The sequence below is a fragment of the Bombus pascuorum genome, chromosome 1 (assembly GCF_905332965.1).
Source record: "Bombus pascuorum chromosome 1, iyBomPasc1.1, whole genome shotgun sequence".
Taxonomy (NCBI): Eukaryota; Metazoa; Arthropoda; class Insecta; order Hymenoptera; family Apidae; genus Bombus; species Bombus pascuorum.
Genome location: NC_083488.1, coordinates 25,667,729 through 25,684,745, shown reverse-complemented (window position 1 = coordinate 25,684,745; position 17,017 = coordinate 25,667,729). Strand labels below are relative to the sequence as shown.

At 36.4% G+C, this 17,017-nt stretch overlaps 1 protein-coding gene and 2 long non-coding RNA genes across 4 annotated transcripts in view; 1 reads left to right on the top strand and 2 right to left on the bottom strand.

Moving 5' to 3' along the window:
* Positions 1-3,907, top strand: part of LOC132915004 (head-specific guanylate cyclase) — a 48,898-nt gene extending 44,991 nt beyond the window's left edge. Inside the window, exons 5-11 of the mRNA XM_060974622.1 lie at positions 500-881; positions 1,244-1,423; positions 1,897-2,035; positions 2,152-2,318; positions 2,400-2,543; positions 3,169-3,323; positions 3,445-3,907. Coding sequence (XP_060830605.1) covers positions 500-881; positions 1,244-1,423; positions 1,897-2,035; positions 2,152-2,318; positions 2,400-2,543; positions 3,169-3,323; positions 3,445-3,643 — 1,366 coding nt within the window. The 3' untranslated portion in view covers positions 3,644-3,907. The remainder of the gene's footprint in view (positions 1-499; positions 882-1,243; positions 1,424-1,896; positions 2,036-2,151; positions 2,319-2,399; positions 2,544-3,168; positions 3,324-3,444) is intronic.
* The window catches only part of LOC132915273 (uncharacterized), a 65,998-nt gene extending 54,166 nt beyond the window's left edge, over positions 1-11,832 (bottom strand). Inside the window, exons 1-2 of one of the 2 annotated variants that reach the window (XR_009659823.1) lie at positions 11,586-11,832; positions 8,130-8,261 (exon numbers count right to left, since the gene is read on the bottom strand). This is a non-coding gene — a long non-coding RNA (uncharacterized LOC132915273). Of the gene's footprint in view, positions 1-8,129; positions 8,262-11,037; positions 11,329-11,585 lie in introns of those variants that run through there. The other variant, XR_009659829.1, reaches the window with a different exon arrangement.
* LOC132915306 (uncharacterized) lies at positions 3,888-4,674 on the bottom strand. The gene is made up of 2 exons (XR_009659837.1): positions 4,462-4,674; positions 3,888-4,305 (listed from the first exon to the last, which is right to left on the bottom strand). It is a non-coding gene; the product is annotated as an uncharacterized LOC132915306 (long non-coding RNA).
* Positions 11,833-17,017: the final 5,185 nt, after the last annotated feature.

The window sequence follows — 17,017 nt, the reverse complement described above, 5'->3', positions numbered from 1 at the left end:
AATATTGATCGCCGATGTTTGCAGACATTTAAACCGGGAACATACGGACAGCCTGCCGATTTCAAGAACTTCATTACACATTCGCTATGGGAAACGAATTCGTTAAATAGTAAATCTACTTCCAATTACTTGTGAGAAAGAAACACCGTCTAAATAGTTCGAGCCCAGTTCCGTAATTAGTTCGAATTAGCTCCGTTTTGATTAAAGCACCTTGTAAGGAAAATCGGTTCGTACAATGTATGATAGAATGAATTCAAAAAGTAATTAACAATCTAATAAATAGGTAAGAAATTGGGGTTGCTTTTGTGTATCATGAAATTTGATATTAAGAGTTATGAAGTTTGGAAATTTGAATATCTGGAGTACTTTTTGAAAATTGAAGTTTTTGAAAGTCTGAAGTTCAGAATTTGATTTAACCTATAACATGATTCGACTCTGTACACTAACCCGAGGCACTGTATCCTACAAGCGTAATAACGTTCACTGAACTGCTTCGCAGGTATCATATCATTCCAGAGCGCTATAGCGAGCATTTGGTGGTCGATCCGGAGATCGACGATAATCTCGACACGGTCACGTCCCCGTTCCGTCCACTGTCGACCGAAGCCACGGACCTACGTATGGGGGTAGCAAGTTTCTGCAAAGCCTTCCCATGGCACTTTGTGGTTGATCGACAATTAGAGCTGGTGCAGCTTGGAGTCGGATTTATGAGGATTTTCGGGCATCATCTTAACCGATTGGGGAGAGAAATATCGACGTACTTCGCTTTTACACGGCCACGTGGAGTTACTTTGATCTTTCATGAGATACTGAAGCGCGCGAATACACCTTTCGTGCTCACCCTTCAAAGACCGCAGGGCGTCGATAAATATCCCGCGGAGGTATCTGAATATACAATGTTATTCTCATGCAAATCGATAAAATTATTACACGTACAACGATCAGACCTTTGCCGAATTGCATATCGGTGCACGAAATCGAAGATTTAACTTTTACTGTCACAGAGATCGAGATTAATCTCTGATTAAGTTTTGCCACAGTTGTTGAAAATTTGAAGGAATAATACGAGATGATACTAAATTAGCCTTTATGAAGATCGACAGAAATCTAATTCCGTCGAAGATTGTATTACGTTATACGTATTTTTAAGATCTTTATGTAAAATGCTGAAGCATCGAATATATTATCCATATCGAATCGAGTTACAAAAATTTTACTACTAATAGGACTTCAATCATTCCAGGGTTTAGAGATGAAAGGTCAGATGGTCCATTGTCCTGAATCGGATTCCATTCTATTTGTGAGTTCGCCATTCTTGAACGGTCTAGAAGGATTAACTGGCCGAGGACTTTTTATATCTGATATTCCATTACACGACGCCACGAGAGACGTTATCCTGGTTGGGGAACAGGCCAGGGCACAGGTATAATAAAATTCACATTTTATTCTCTCTCCGGTATCGTTACATTTATATTTATAGAATTCATATGAGCGACAATATTATACATTCCATTAAGCGATGCGTTATGTTATGATGTAAGAGAGAATTTCAACGTGCAATTTTATCCGTCGATGAAAATTTCATCAATGAATAGATCTTTTGAAGTATTCATTAGGATTTTCAATTGGGTTGAACGATGTTCAGATCGTAATACATCTTTAAAGGACGCGTCTGTTTGAAAAGATTTCGATTCCTCAGGATAGAGGGCAACAGCATACAGAGCGTTACGTTCTAGATGGCGACTCTATCCAGTACAGTGGATGGAATCTAACATGTGCTGATAAAGCTGTTCTCTTTATAAATCCATTATTTGAATTCTTTTTTTTTTTTTTTTTTGAAAATTATATAATCATACGGAGGAATAATTTTAATTAAAAATTAATTTTCTGACGCAGGATGGTTTGAGAAGACGGATGGACAAACTGAAAAGCTCTATAGAAGAAGCAAACCTAGCTGTGTCTGCGGAAAGAGAAAAGAATGTCAGCTTGCTTCATCTTATATTTCCTCCAGATATAGCGAAGCGTTTATGGTTGGGTAAATATATCAATTATGGTTAAACCAATAAAAAAGTCCTAATATTTTAACTTTCGTTTTTTATTTGATCTTGAATTATAATTTTATCTGAATTCAATTGCATATTTTTCTTTTAGGAGAGACAATCGAGGCAAAAACTTATCCTGAGGTGACGATGCTTTTCAGTGATATTGTTGGTTTTACAGAAATTTGTTCTACCGCGACACCAATGATGGTTATCAATATGCTTCAAAATCTTTATGAACAGTTTGACTCATTTTGTGGCCAGTTAGATATTTATAAAGTGCGAATTTTACATAAATGAGTGTATTATCTTCTAAGATTTATTATGAAGATATTAATTAAGTTAAAATCAAAATTTCAGGTGGAAACAATTGGAGATGCCTATTGCGTTGCATGTGGCCTTCATCGTAACACTCACATTCATGCGCAACAAATAGCTTGGATGGCTCTAAAAATGATACAAGCATGTTCTCATCATTTAACTCACAAGGGTAAACCAATAAGGGTGAGGAAATATTTACGTCTCCTTAATGTATTTTACTATTGGGTTTGCATCCCATTTAATATAGGTACATTTTAGTTGGGAAATTTTTTTAATAAATCTTATATCAATTAAAAGTGTCTAACAATTTGAAAATTCTAATCAAATAATATATATGCGTGTAGAAATGACTAATATTCCACGCTATATACATATTTCAAGGATATGGTATTTAATTGTTTGCTATTCCTATTTATGAGACTATTAAAACTTTTCCCATTTAAAGTATTCCTTGCTTGCGATGACAGAAAGGATGATAAGTAAGGTGACTGCGCTACTGCATTAACTTCCAAAGTAGGTTACGCCAGATTTAATGCGATACAAACCATAATTCACTACAGTTAATAATTTATTACTTTGTAACTTACGTCGGTATAATTAAATATTGTACTCTTACGATTTTAAAATTTATTTATCATGTTTATGATATTTCGAAATTTTCATATAATGGTAATAACACGAAATAAATGTTACATATATTATTTCTTCCTAACATTTTGTAATTTGAAGACTATAAACTGGAAATATCTTTTTCTAATTGATAGAATTTTTAATAAGGGAAATATTCATGATGAAAATAATATTTTAGATGCGTATTGGCATTCACACTGGAATGGTACTAGCAGGAGTTGTTGGAAAAAAGATGCCAAGGTACTGTCTTTTCGGACACAATGTTACCTTAGCTAATAAGTTTGAATCTCTAAGTGAACCTCTTCGTATCCACATTAGTCCAACGACGTATGTGTAAGTAATTCCTACTTATAACATTAACGATATCAAATCGATGATATACCAGTGTACTGCGTATTTATATTCTTACAGTAAGTCTCATGTCACTTACATTTGTTTGATTTGTTTATGACAGCTTATTGAAATATCCTATATCAGGATTTGATCTGGAACCACGACAAAAGGAATTCTTACCAAAGGAATTTCCAGCTAACATAGAAGGGACGTCTTACTTCCTGAATGGCTACAAACACAAGGACGTTGACGTCACTTTCCCGTTGGATTTACATATTCAGAGCGCGATCAGGGAATACGGGCTCGGGAGCAGCGTGTAGATACTTAAATAATAAAAACCATTCCAACGAATATACGTCGTTCATGAATGTCGTTATACCAACGCTATTCTGTCCATACTAACAACACTTTCTCGGTAAACGTCTGTTTCTAATGAGTTCACAAACTGGCACCGTGTAACAACGCTGATTCTAACCAGCCTAAACGGCCAATTCCCGGGCCGATAATATTTATACGCAGAGTATTAGGTTACAATTATTATATACTTATGATCATATGAGCAAATAAATCTGTATCATAAATCATCTGATTTATTTAATTTGTCGACATTCCACCGATATCTACTCTGTCACGAATGCCACATTCCTTCATTAGCGGCCGGATATTAACGCTGCGTAAATTTATCATCCGACATTGATCGATATACAAATTTGTGAGAGATAAAAAGACAGTTATCATTTAATTAACTTTATCATATTACGATCTAAATAATAAATAGCCTGCAGTCGAGTTTTACCAACAAATTTCTATTTCCCAAACGTATACAATTGCGAGGATATCAATATCTCGAATGCTTACCGCGAGTCGATATAGCGCCATTCTTTCATTCCGTTCCTTACCTACCACTATCCCTTTGAAACCGGCCGGTTGGTTTTATTTTTGATAAGACTCGTTCCAGATTCCAATCTTTTACAACGTGATTCTTTGTTCGTGGAAATAATAGAACAATTTGTATTCTTTACCGAAGCTGTTGTTATCGTTACAGGCTGCTCTGTGGCGCGTTGTCCGACCAGTTCTTTCTTTCCTTCCTTCCCTTCGAACTGATACTCTATCGGTGCACTTTCCCCCGCGACATTACTTATTTACCATGGTACGTTACGTTCCCGTGATCACATCCGTTCCGGTTTTCTCCTCGCCACCACGGTTTCCCTTGATTTCTACCATTTAGCCGCGACGTTAATGTCTCGAATGTCGTTTCATTTGCACGAAACCCATTGTCCAAGGAAAAGAAATGTGATCGTAAAGGAAGACGAGTGGAGTACCTATGTTCAGTCGTGCTGAGATTTAAATCCTTCCAGATCGATTTCTAATATAATAGTTCTCTGTTAGTAAATATTAAATATTCTTTTAATTCTACACAGATTTTTTATTGATCGTTAAATTTCTTTATGGCTACTATCATCGCAGGATTTAATTACATTTTACGATATATTCTCTTAGATAAATGTCATTTTACGAATAGAAATATGTTGTTCATATTTATAGTTCACCAAACATCTTGATGTTCGCTATGTTCATTCATAGATATTAATTCAACTTAAATGCTACATATTATATCGAGATTCATCAATTTCAAAATGTACGGAACTGATTGTGCAAATAATTCCTCTTCTTCGAACATCGTAATTGTTTTTTCGACTTTATTTTGCAAGATCTTTGCATGACCATTTCGAATTGACATTTTCATGATTTCAACATGCGAATCAAAGTTATCTTTCGTTCCAGAAAATAATCATAATCTATTAATAAACATTGTAAACAAACATATTGAACAATTAAATCCATACGATGCAATTGATTGTATTAAGAATTAAAGTGTATATTACGGGTAATTGTAAATAATACATGTATTAAACGTATAATGAAGTAATGACGTTCAATATGTCGGTATTATATAAATGTAACGTAGCAAGTCTAAAAAAATATTACCCAATTTTCCAATAAATGTTACAGGCATTAAATTAATGCAGCAAGAAACTATAATATTTCAAGGGCAGCTAATTAGAACGTAGCACGAAGAAGATTTTTTAAATTGGTTATGAATTTCGTTATCATCGAATTTCATTTTCAATTTCATTAGAAGTCGGTTTTTCAATAACCATAAGTGGGATGGCCAGTTCAACATGTAATAAGACAATGGTAGTATTACACTTTCGCAGATCGATACTCGAGTGAACTTTACTTTCAGCTTCGGCTAAAATCTACAGATAATCATGGCACAATCTGATACAGTAGAACTCTCTTTATTGGAATGAAATTTTAGTTAGTGCCGGATTAAATGAAACTCCTGTGAGATTGAATCCACTTATCTAAATGTGAATTCCTATTATTTGAATGAGGAATCGTAGGTAGTGAACGGTATTAAGAAGCCACTATTACACGAACTATCTGTCGTATGGCAAGTCCTAATAAATGGACTTACCTTTAATTAAATACTAATTTTTCTTCTATTTTGTTATAACCACACTTTACAACGACTATACGATCTCATATTTCCTTATAAGAACAGCTGTCAACTAGACATTAAACAGATATTTCCTAAGTTACTGAAAAAACATACTTTCTCCTTCCAATTATTAGAAATTTGAAACCTTGTTATCAGGAAATTACAACCTTTACGCTAGACTGATTTCATACCTTTTACACAAACTATATTGTATCATTAGTGCAACCGTGTTATAGATAGAAAGCAGGATCAATAAATTCCTCCAATATTAACTTCGGTTGTATGAATTATTTGTTCCCTGATAGCAGCTCGAGATAAATAAAGTTCTGCCGTAATGGTTTCCGGTATCGCAAAAGTAGCCAATCACGCGTTTGTTCGAAGGGTCCTGTACTGGTTCGTACTATGTCGACACTCATAATTCTGGAGCATATACGCGTTATTTTACCGAGTTGTCACAAAAGAAATCGGGGGAATAGCGTAAAACTAAAAAGCCGGCAAGAAAGGAATTACAAAAGAACCGGCAATGTCCTGGTTGCCTGGTTGCGCGGCCGCACACATAATACCGGCGTATCTGGCCGCGTGCTTTTTCGCGTGCCTTGCCTGTGTAAACGTACCTTTACTATTTCTTATGCTGCCATTCATCGCAACGAAACCCGAGGCCGTGCAAAGAGAAAGAAATTAAACATTGGACCTTCCGGCTATGCCGCGTAATCAAACGCCGCTGAAACTAACGAAGCAGCCCGCGGAATGAGACAGACAGAGCCTGATATCAAAATACAAGAAACGAGCCGGATACAGAAAAAGAAAGAGAGAAAGAAAAAAGGAAATAGCACGCGCGAGAGTAGGCATAGGGGAATAATAACTTAGATGACGTGCAATGAAAAGTGCACGTATAGAGAGAGAGAGAGAGAGAGAGAGAGAGAGAGAGAGAGATAGGCCAGCGGAAGGAGGAGAGAAAGGAGAATATCTTCCGTTTGCGTGAACGAGCATCGTGAGCATCGTAGCCATACAGTATTATGTCTCTTCTCTTCAAAGTATGACTATGGTGGAACGAAATTACACGTAATGGTAGAAAATGACGAAGGGAAAGTGGTGAACAGATGAGAAAGGACGGTCGTATTGATGAACATTTATAGAGGAAAAAGCAGCTAAAGGTCGACCGTAAGAAACTACGGCGACTTCTGAAAGAAAAGTTACTTGGATTACGTTGATCGAGATGGCAATTTGGGTAATCTCTCTCAAGCTTTGTTCGATAATACTCATTTGGAGCATCCGATAGAGATATTTTAGAAGATATTCCGGTCAATTTATTATTCATTGCGTGAACAGATTAATGTACGACAGTAATTTGGAAAGTTTAAAGGTTAATCCACAGATAATAGGAATATTTGAAATATTTGGCATGATAAAACCGACTATTCATGTCATAAACGATCTTAAAGTCTAGTAATTGAAAGAATATATTGAAAAAGGAAAGTAATTTGAAACCCAAAGTCGTATATTATCATTATCAAATCACGTAAATTTTTTAAATAATCCTGGTGAAAAAAGAAGTGATTGTTTGCGCAATTTCGAGAACGTTCGTCTAATAATGACGTCCATTCATCTATCAGTCTGTCGACAATGGGTATAAATTAAGCTTGACTGAACGGAGGATCCTAAGCAAGAGATAATTTCTTTCTTCCACTAGCTGATTCATAATAATTCGAATTCGGTAAATATATTGTGTGCTGAAGTTTACAGTATCTCCGCTTTACACTCGAAATGTACATTATTCCATTCGAATGAGTACATTGTTCTCGTGCCAGGGATCCTCCTTGCAATAGATTGCTCATTGTACGCTAATGCACCGAAGTAATCGATTAGCGAGCACTTCTGTGCATTTAGAGAATCATCGGACGTGTATGTCAGACTATTAATTAGGTGACGCATCTGGGCTCGCGGCGACTGTACGAAATTTCACAAGTTTCAAATCCGTTTTAATTGGAAACGCGAGTATCATCGATCGAACAAAACGCGACAACTCACCGTAATATCTGTTGAACGAAACGTAATCGATGCTAATGAAAGTATGAAAGTATTTTGCGTAATATTCCGTGTCACTGAAAATAATTCGAGCAAAGTTCCTTCAATTTAACGCGTTTCTGCATTTTTGTCTTTACGCGTTTAATTAGTTATGGTAAAATGCAAAAAAGAAACAGGAATGAAATTGAGAGAAGTTAACTCGAAGGATAATAATTTACAAGCGAGTTAACTATCATTTTTACATAGCTACGTAAATACTTTAATAAGATACTCACGTGGTTAAACGCTGATGGTAGGATATTTCAACTATCCCAAGTTTAATATACGTGGCATTATCTACATTCTCAGCTTAATTACATTCTCTTAATAGTTTGTAACAGCTTCAAGTAAACTGATACTGAGGTATCCTGAAATTAAGAAATCATTTTATTATGCGAAAGAATCGAAGTTCAGTAAATTATTCGAATTATTTGCTACTAATGATTTACGTTTATGTTTGTGATATTTAAAGATACGTGAAATTATCTAAGGAAAACTGTTGAAGGATAAAAAGTATTCGCAAAAATGTTCGCGACTGAAGTATAGTACGAACAAAAGAACAGAACATGAGGAAAAGTTGTGCATCATAGAGTTCTATACTTATACAAGCAGGTTAATGAGTGAAAAAACTTGGGTGGACATTGTATTTAACTGAAGTAATGAAAGTTTACCAACTACCAGAGGAACAATGCTTGTTAGATACTTTGTATAGTTTTCATACCTTAGAATTAACTAATCGTGTTGAAAAATATCACGAATTGATTTAAGCTTAGGGTTGCGTTATATCGTACAATTGGAACAACTTGAAAACCGCGGAATATGTAGATACTATTAATTTCCGTTACATTTCTATTCATAAGATTTATGAATTGCTTTTTTAGAATTTTTTTAAAAATATCAATAAAAATAATTCTTTGACATTTGTATAGAATTAAATAATCGATAATTAAATAAATAAGGAACATCTAATAACATTGATTACTTCGTCACAGCTATAACTGATTTTATTAGCAAGTTTTAATTTTACGCTCGGTTTTTGCTAGAGAACATAAACATTTTTCATTCTTCACGTTTTAGTCCCTGCTCATCCTCTTCCCATGGAGAACAGGACAAGTATGAGACAATGAGACAGGCTTGAAAAATTACCGCAGCACTGTCTACTGCAAAAGTTTCATTAAGAAACACTTCGTAATTTATTTTCGCACTTACAACCGTGTAGCTCCTCTCTTTTTACTCAAATCTTAGTAAACAGAATCAAACAAGTCTGCTCCAGAGGTTCTTAAAAAAAAGATTAGAAGTTCTTAAAAGAAGGAATCCTTAGAGCAAGGAGATAATGATTTAACATCTGCGGGTAAAATCCTTATAAATATGTATCAACAATATTTATACTTTATGACGTTATCGATCTTCTTTCATCTTTGAAAGACTGTCATAAAAGCTGCATAAACTGGAAGAAAATGCAATCAAGTCGAAACTACTTCGTTATCAATTAGAACATCTTAATGGAATGCTTTCGACGGAATATGTCATATATAACACGATTTCCGATTCATACCTGTTCTCCTATATCTATTCTCATAATGCGAGCACGAATGCACGATATTGAGATACGCGTATATTCTTTGTGCTGTTTCATTCAACTGTCTCTCTGATCGATTCGCTTATTCGATTAAACTGCAATGACTTCCGGCTTTTGGAAACGATCCGAATATTAAATATTTAGCGAATACCTCACTGCGCAGTCGTTTATACGTACCAAAATGTCTTCTTCCCTCTTGTTGACAAAAAAATATTCGACTATAAACATAGCGCGGTCGAAATTGTTATATACGCGAGCAGAAGATTATTCTTTATGAAAGAGCAAATCAAACGAACAGACAAAAATGCCCGAGGCAAAGTTTTCGAGGTATACATACACATTTATATAGCTCATATAAAATACGGTCGATTGATTACTACAATGCTCCTTATAGTTAACTATGTAAGTGTATAATATATATATTTTTGAAAGTAAACCTTAAATGACATTAACCTTTGTTTATTTCTGCGTAAGAAATCATTTTCTGTTTCTCATCGTAAGATATTTTTGGCCGCACCTCGAATATATGCATACGAGAAAGGAGAGTAAAAAGAAAGAAAGATACATATACAAGCACAAGTTAAAATTATTGGTATTACGAAACCAAAAATTTATAGCGGATACGAAAGCTTACATCTCGTTTCCGACTAACGTACTGAATTTTCAAACGCGTAACACCAAACCCTTTAACCATAATAATTCTACATTGTATACGTATCGTCAATATCGTACGCAATTCACTACGGAAAAATATTTCATGGACAATGTATCCTACGACCGGAATAACGGGACGTTATCTGGTATTTCTCGGAGTTGCACGAAATCATGGTTGATTCGGTTAATCCGTTCACGCGCGGGAGGAGATTATATAAAAAACTATTCTATGCGAGATATTATTAGCGTAAAAAGATATTTTGTCATGAATGGGATGAGGTCGAGAGACGATGCATGAAATACACGAACGAGGGGACTATGGTGAATGGAACGTAATTTATTCAATTGCTACTAATAAATGGTGTACACCCGAACAGCACGGTAGATACGCGCGACTAAAAATCCGCCCGCCATTGCCACTCCCTCTGCATTCTGATTTAACGTTGATCAATCGTAACTTCGGCGTTCGAACACTAACATACACGAAGAGAAAACGTTATATACCAATCCGAACGATCCATTTCCACGACTGATTCGTTCCACAATGGCTATTGTCTCTGACGCGTTTATTTACGCTTGGCAGCCTTGCCGACTAACATTTCACGAGCCTAAAAAACGCCGAATACAAAGCTGTCGCTAACGATTTAAGTCGCAATGAATACAATTATCCAATTGCAAAAGTAACGTTATAACCTACATATCGAGCGATGGTTACGTACAATTCATCCACGTTAGTTCGTATTGAATAGTGACCACGAAGCGAGAATATCGGCAACACGATGCGTTCTCCCGTATGGATTAAAAGGAATTCCCATGATCGAATCGATAGAACCGAAGCGTGCTCGATCGATGAATTCTAAAGTTTGCGCCGGAACTATTGGATTTAAATTACACTCATCGAACATTCGCACCTGTACAATAGAAAAATATAGTCCACCATACGTCCATCATGTCGCGCGTAGATTCGACTCTGTTTCGAGATAACTCGTGCCACGTGCTTGCCAAATGCGTATACACTATACATACGGCTTCGTATGTATTCACAGTTCAAAAGAGATTGTTTACCGCGACCCGCGTACCGTCGTGTGAATGTCGGCCGTGTTTACCGAGAGGGCTTGGGAACTTCTTCGTAGAAGTGAGGTAAGAGCGATAAACAAACTAACCTCGAAGTTTAGTGGCTACACGCTAGACTGACAGTTAGATATATTATACACATACAGACTTATGACTTATGATTAACTTAAATCATACCTCTGCTCTGGTGGCAGTTCGAGGTACTTCAATAAAAAATTTGAATTTGATCTTATAGATTTTAATTCACAGTTAAATACATAACTAATCTAAAAAATCTACGAAACGTCGGACACTTCTTATGATGTACAAATTTTAGCCTATAAAAGATGATTTAAAACGATATATTGAAGAAGTGGATAATTTATTTAGAATGAATGATTCTTACCATTGAACGCGATCACGATGCATAAAATGTACAACGTCGTATCAGGATCGCTGTTCTTGTTATATTTACAAAAATCGAGATTGTTATTTTCGGATGGTATTTCTGCATCGGTGAATCGCGAAGGATTTGATTTAGGATGTGCAGAACCCCTACGAGAAACGTACACTCGAGTTTCTAAGGAATCGAAATACAGAGAGACCGGCCAAAGACGCGTGACGCTGTAGGTCGGGTATCGGCCGCCAGGAGCGCAGCAATCGCGTACGCTAGCCTCAAGACTTTCTCGACACTCAGTCTGCCGGAGTCTGCAGCGCGCGAAAGTTGTATGTGCGACGCGTAACGTGTGTCATATCGGGCCCGTACAGGATTTCGTTCGCGCGTCAGTGCTCTGCGATCGGCAGTTTCTTTATCTCTGTGTAACGTAATGTGACAATCGGGACGCAAGTCTCAGTTCGTGATCGATATCGATTCTCGCGGTATCGAACGTGGATAAATAGATCGCAAGTGTCGCTGTTGTCGTTTTTCGTTTCTGTAACTCGTTGAACGCGTTACCACGTGATTTTTCTCTAGAAAGTTTGTAACGCGGAGGCAACCGTGTTTTTCGTGCGGCGACTTACAGTGAGTGTTTTGATTATTTCCGGAGTGTGATTAATTTGCGAATCGTTCCGTGAGCTTTCGATGTATATCGATATATACACGATGTACGCGTTGCGGTGAAAACGGAGGGAAAAAGAATTTAAGCGGGAGTGGCGGTAGTTTCGTTCGTTTCGTTTCGTGGATCGGCCACTCTCTGTCTTTGTGTGTGTCGCAGCTGCGGCGTCTCTCGCAACCGGCCAAAAGAAACAGAGAAGGAAAAGGAGCAAGGTTGCTGGTGGCGGCTCCGATTGACGGATAGGATCGTTCCAGCTTCCAGCAGCGGGCAGAGCGTCCACCTTATACGGCAGTAAGTGTTTATATTTTTTTTTCTTTCCTCGATCGAACTCGATAATTCTCTTTCTCCGCGCGCGTCTTTGACTATGACCTTCTTGGGATGTACACGAATAAGAGTAGTCGATCTCTTACCTTACTAACCCCCTCCCTCCGTGGCACACGAGGCAGACGGCACATTCGAACACGCTCTTTTCTTCGAGTAACCTGGACTCGCTCGGAATGGAATCTTGCCTTGGGAACACGAACCACCACTGTACGAGGAACTTGAACGTTCATCTCTTTTCTCTCTAGACCTCTCGTTGCTTGAACTTCGGTGAGCAACCGGCAAGAAACGATCGTCGTGTCCTGATCGTTAGATTTACAATGTTTTCGCGTCCTGGATAGTACTTAAAAGCCGTGCACCATAAAATTGTAGTGATTCTTTCCGAAACGAAGTACCATCGCGTTGTCGTTCGAAAGATCAGAGCACCGAACCTGTAGTTGGCAGGTATTCGGGAGCAAGTCGACCAATCAAAAAACAGTGCTGATCCTACGCGGTCGTTCCCTAACCGCTACAAAATGCCCTGATTGTATTTAGTCCTTTTGAATTGACACGCTCTCTAACGTCGCCTTTCAAAGGTGTCCCAACGTGTACCGTAGATTATGCGTTAGAATAAATCACCGTTTCTTTTATCGATTCCTTCAGTTGTGTTTCTAGGTTTTCATGTTGTAAACGTTTGACGTTATAAACGGTTATTTAGGTCTTAAGTATACTATGTACAGGTTATAGGCATCTCTATACTTTCAGCGAATTTCATTGATACACGCTATAAAGGAATAATACATATATGCGTTCCACTTAATAGTTCTTATGTGTTATATTTGAAAAAAACAGAATATATTTCTGTTCTACATAATTAATCGCAGTGATTTAAGTATAGGTGTAACATTTAGGTAATATTTTGTGCGTGGTGATAATCGTAGTAAATTTTATGTTATCTATAGGAAATATTCTTATATAAAATATGTAGTACTTGTAGGGATAATGGTACCTTTTAGTGTGAATTTTTTAATATATATCTCATTTATATAAATTCCTATATAAAATCTGAAATTCAGTAAATCATTCATTTGAATTTCGTGATCTGACATTAAGTCTTCTAAAATTTATAAAAAATCCAGATAAGTTAACCTAAGTTAACCTACTTACTGTGCTATTTTTTATATAATTCTCAACATACTTTCTAATTTCCCTTAAAGCTACTATAGTGCAAGGTCCTTAATGAAATTAATGATCCTTTAAAGAGATACCGGAAATGTTTCATTGATTAAATTCCACTCACTGCTTCTGAGATAATGCACCCTTTCTACTTAAGTGCATTTAAACCTCTAGTTTAAAAAACGTTCTTGCTTTGAGTAGTATGCATTTTAAGTAGTCTTCTCTTTTCTGTGTAATTTACACTATATAGGTACAATATTTCTATGAAAGTTATTTGTTAACAAATAATCGTGTTATCATGTTTTTCCATCGCTATAGTTTTCTGATTTCAAACAAAATATGAAGGAATTGTCATTTTGATTTTATCGTCGGGTTTTTTTGGACAATATTAAAGATATTTTTGTTTGTTAGAACAAAAAGGAAATAAAAATTTGAAAAGCGAAACAGTGTTAAAATTCGTTGAAAGCGGAGTCCACTGTCATCGCTGTGTCACTCGCGTTTCTAAAAAAGAATCTAAAAAAGGATGAATCAAACCTGGGGCTACTCGACCGTAACATTCTCCGCATTCTATGCTACCACTAGACGCTGCTAACCGACTGCGCGAATTCATTCGGTTGCGAGACATCCTGAAATCGAAGACGCATCACGTATCGCGTAACACATATCCCGGTACAAAAATTCCTCACGTCGGCAATGTTTTCGGTGGCTGTCTGCTACGACACCATGACGCGTGAATCCGCATAAGATAGAAAATCCCGCTTATCCTGGAGAGGAGCTATATGCCCGGTTACACGGGAACGCGACCGGTAAATGGTGACACCAAGAAAGGGCCCCCAGGTGACACGATACACGCGTCTCTACGCATTTCGCGCAAAAGTATCTCGAGCGACATTTGTGAGACAAAGGATGAGAAAACGAGAAGAAACCAAATAAAAAGAAATAAGATGAAATAAGAAAGAAAAAGAAAACATATGTTGGAATTTTTTTTATAATTGCTTAAAAGTTTAAACAGTCGACAGCAGATAAACGCATATTAGCGAACAAAAACAAATTGAACGAATATTTTTACAATAAATATAATGTATATACTGCCTCACGAAAGTACTTGAACGTTTATCCTAAAAACTTCTACCATATACCTATGCTAAATATCGTATAATTTCTATACATAACATAGTTACATATATTTTCAGATTCGATTGAAACTTTACCAATACAATTACGATGATCGATTCTTGTAATACTGTCCTGTATTGCTAATAAAATTTCGAAATATTTCATATAATAAACATTATGAATCTATAAAATGTGTCTGCAAGTGTTCGAATACTTTCGTATGCCTGTATATAACGTTTGATATTAACCTAATTTTAAGAAGTGATTACTAGAATATTACTATTTTGATGTGGAAAAATTGATTCTCGGCCTGAACTGTCCTTTTACGTTTTAGCCCTATTTGATCTACAGGTCCAACAGCTGTCTTTATCTTCAGTCACACTGTAATTTTGTCGATATATCAGTATATTCCAAAAGATAAGTAAACAAAGAAAACGAAAATAAAATGAAAAAGGAGCGAGAAACGAAAAACAAATCCAAAAGTCAGGGTGCCAGGGTGCGTAACGCATTGGGGTCGCTGGGTTTCCGAGTTTGCTAGCCACGCACGTAAATCTGCCGGAGAGTCGTTAGTCATGCTTTATTTCGCTTTAGTTTTCCGTACACGCTGAAATAGCATCAACTTTCCAGGAAGGGGCTGACTCACGCGCTTTTGAAATCCATTCAGAAAGTGACGAATGCCCATGCATGCCACGCACTACCGCCGGCTGGCCGCGCGCCACATGTGTGCCGGCTAATGGCTCGTCTTTCGTTTTATTGCCGCATATGCTGACAATGAAACGTTCCATGGATTTCGTTTTAGCCCCGGTTATCTCTACGACTCTAGAAATTGAATACCGATCGAAGAAGATCTCGATTCGGTTTCTCCGCTGCTGGGTAACCCAGGCCAACATGCGGTATACCTTCGTTCTTATGGATCTGAATATCTGTTACTTAGCACATCGCCGATAGGTAATGGGAATTCTCGTTTCCGTATAACATATGTCGACGATTGGAAGTGAAACTGACAATGAGAAATCTCGTTCTGGAACATTTGGCTTATTTCTCGAGTGTTTTTCAAATAATGATAGCTTTTTCTCTTCGAGCTGACGATCTTCTTAGGCTATGGTAGAAATTGAGTATTTTGAACTAGACTAGAAATTATTTTTTATTATTAACATAAGAAATGGCGTAAATATTTTAGTAGAGGAAATAATACATTTATGATGAATAGGGAAAGATTTTTCTACCTCATACTTAGCGTTTCACAGTTAATGTACTGGTGACCTAATTTAAACGAAGGTATTATCTTCCGCGTACATTTCAAATTGCTTACTCTTAATTAAGTTGTAGAATATATCACCTTTCATATAAGAATTCTGTAACCAAGTCTAATTATTTGTAGGGAAACAGAACGTTATGTCAGTTGCAAGTGTTTCATTCGGATCTTTGGAAGTAGGATATCGATGTAATTAAATTATTATAAGTTTTCAGAAATTTGTTATTATTAATGAAGTCTTTAAGACGCTCTACCTTTTGTAGATCCATTTACTTGTGAAAGCACGAATTATACATCGATTACAGACAATTTTCTTAGAATTATCAAATAATATATTATCTTAAGATACATTATCGTCTTAATGTTACTTAAAAAGAGTAAGTTTAATTTATCATAAGTAACACTTTTGGAACGCGTTCCCGGAATTGACGGAAATTTGTTCCTTTTTTAATTTAATATGCGACGAGGATAACATTTAATGCGAAATTAAATGCGAAAATAAATAGTTTGGATAAATGACTTTAAAAATCCATGCAGCTGTCACATAACGTGTTCACTCGGTTTTTACTTTTTATACACTGCTGATTGCGTTCTACGTACAATACGGCACGATTTCCGAGTCATATTGTTGTTCAGCGAAAATTAGTTTGGCTCTGGAGCATGTGTATGAGAACGTTTTGCTTCCAAAAAATTGAATGAAAAAGGTATTTTCACGATTGTATCGTAGCCTCGTAATTTGTAACAATTTGTAACTTTTTAGAAATCGTGTCAGTAATAATACATAAATAGGTTACTAGAAAGAAAGGCTCGCAATATTTAAATGCCTCGACAAAATGTAAAAGAAATGTGTGGAACAATTACGGCAAGGAAAGTAAACATCATAGAACGAATCGTGAAATTATCTAATTGAAATTGAGGCAATTTTGTGCTGTACAA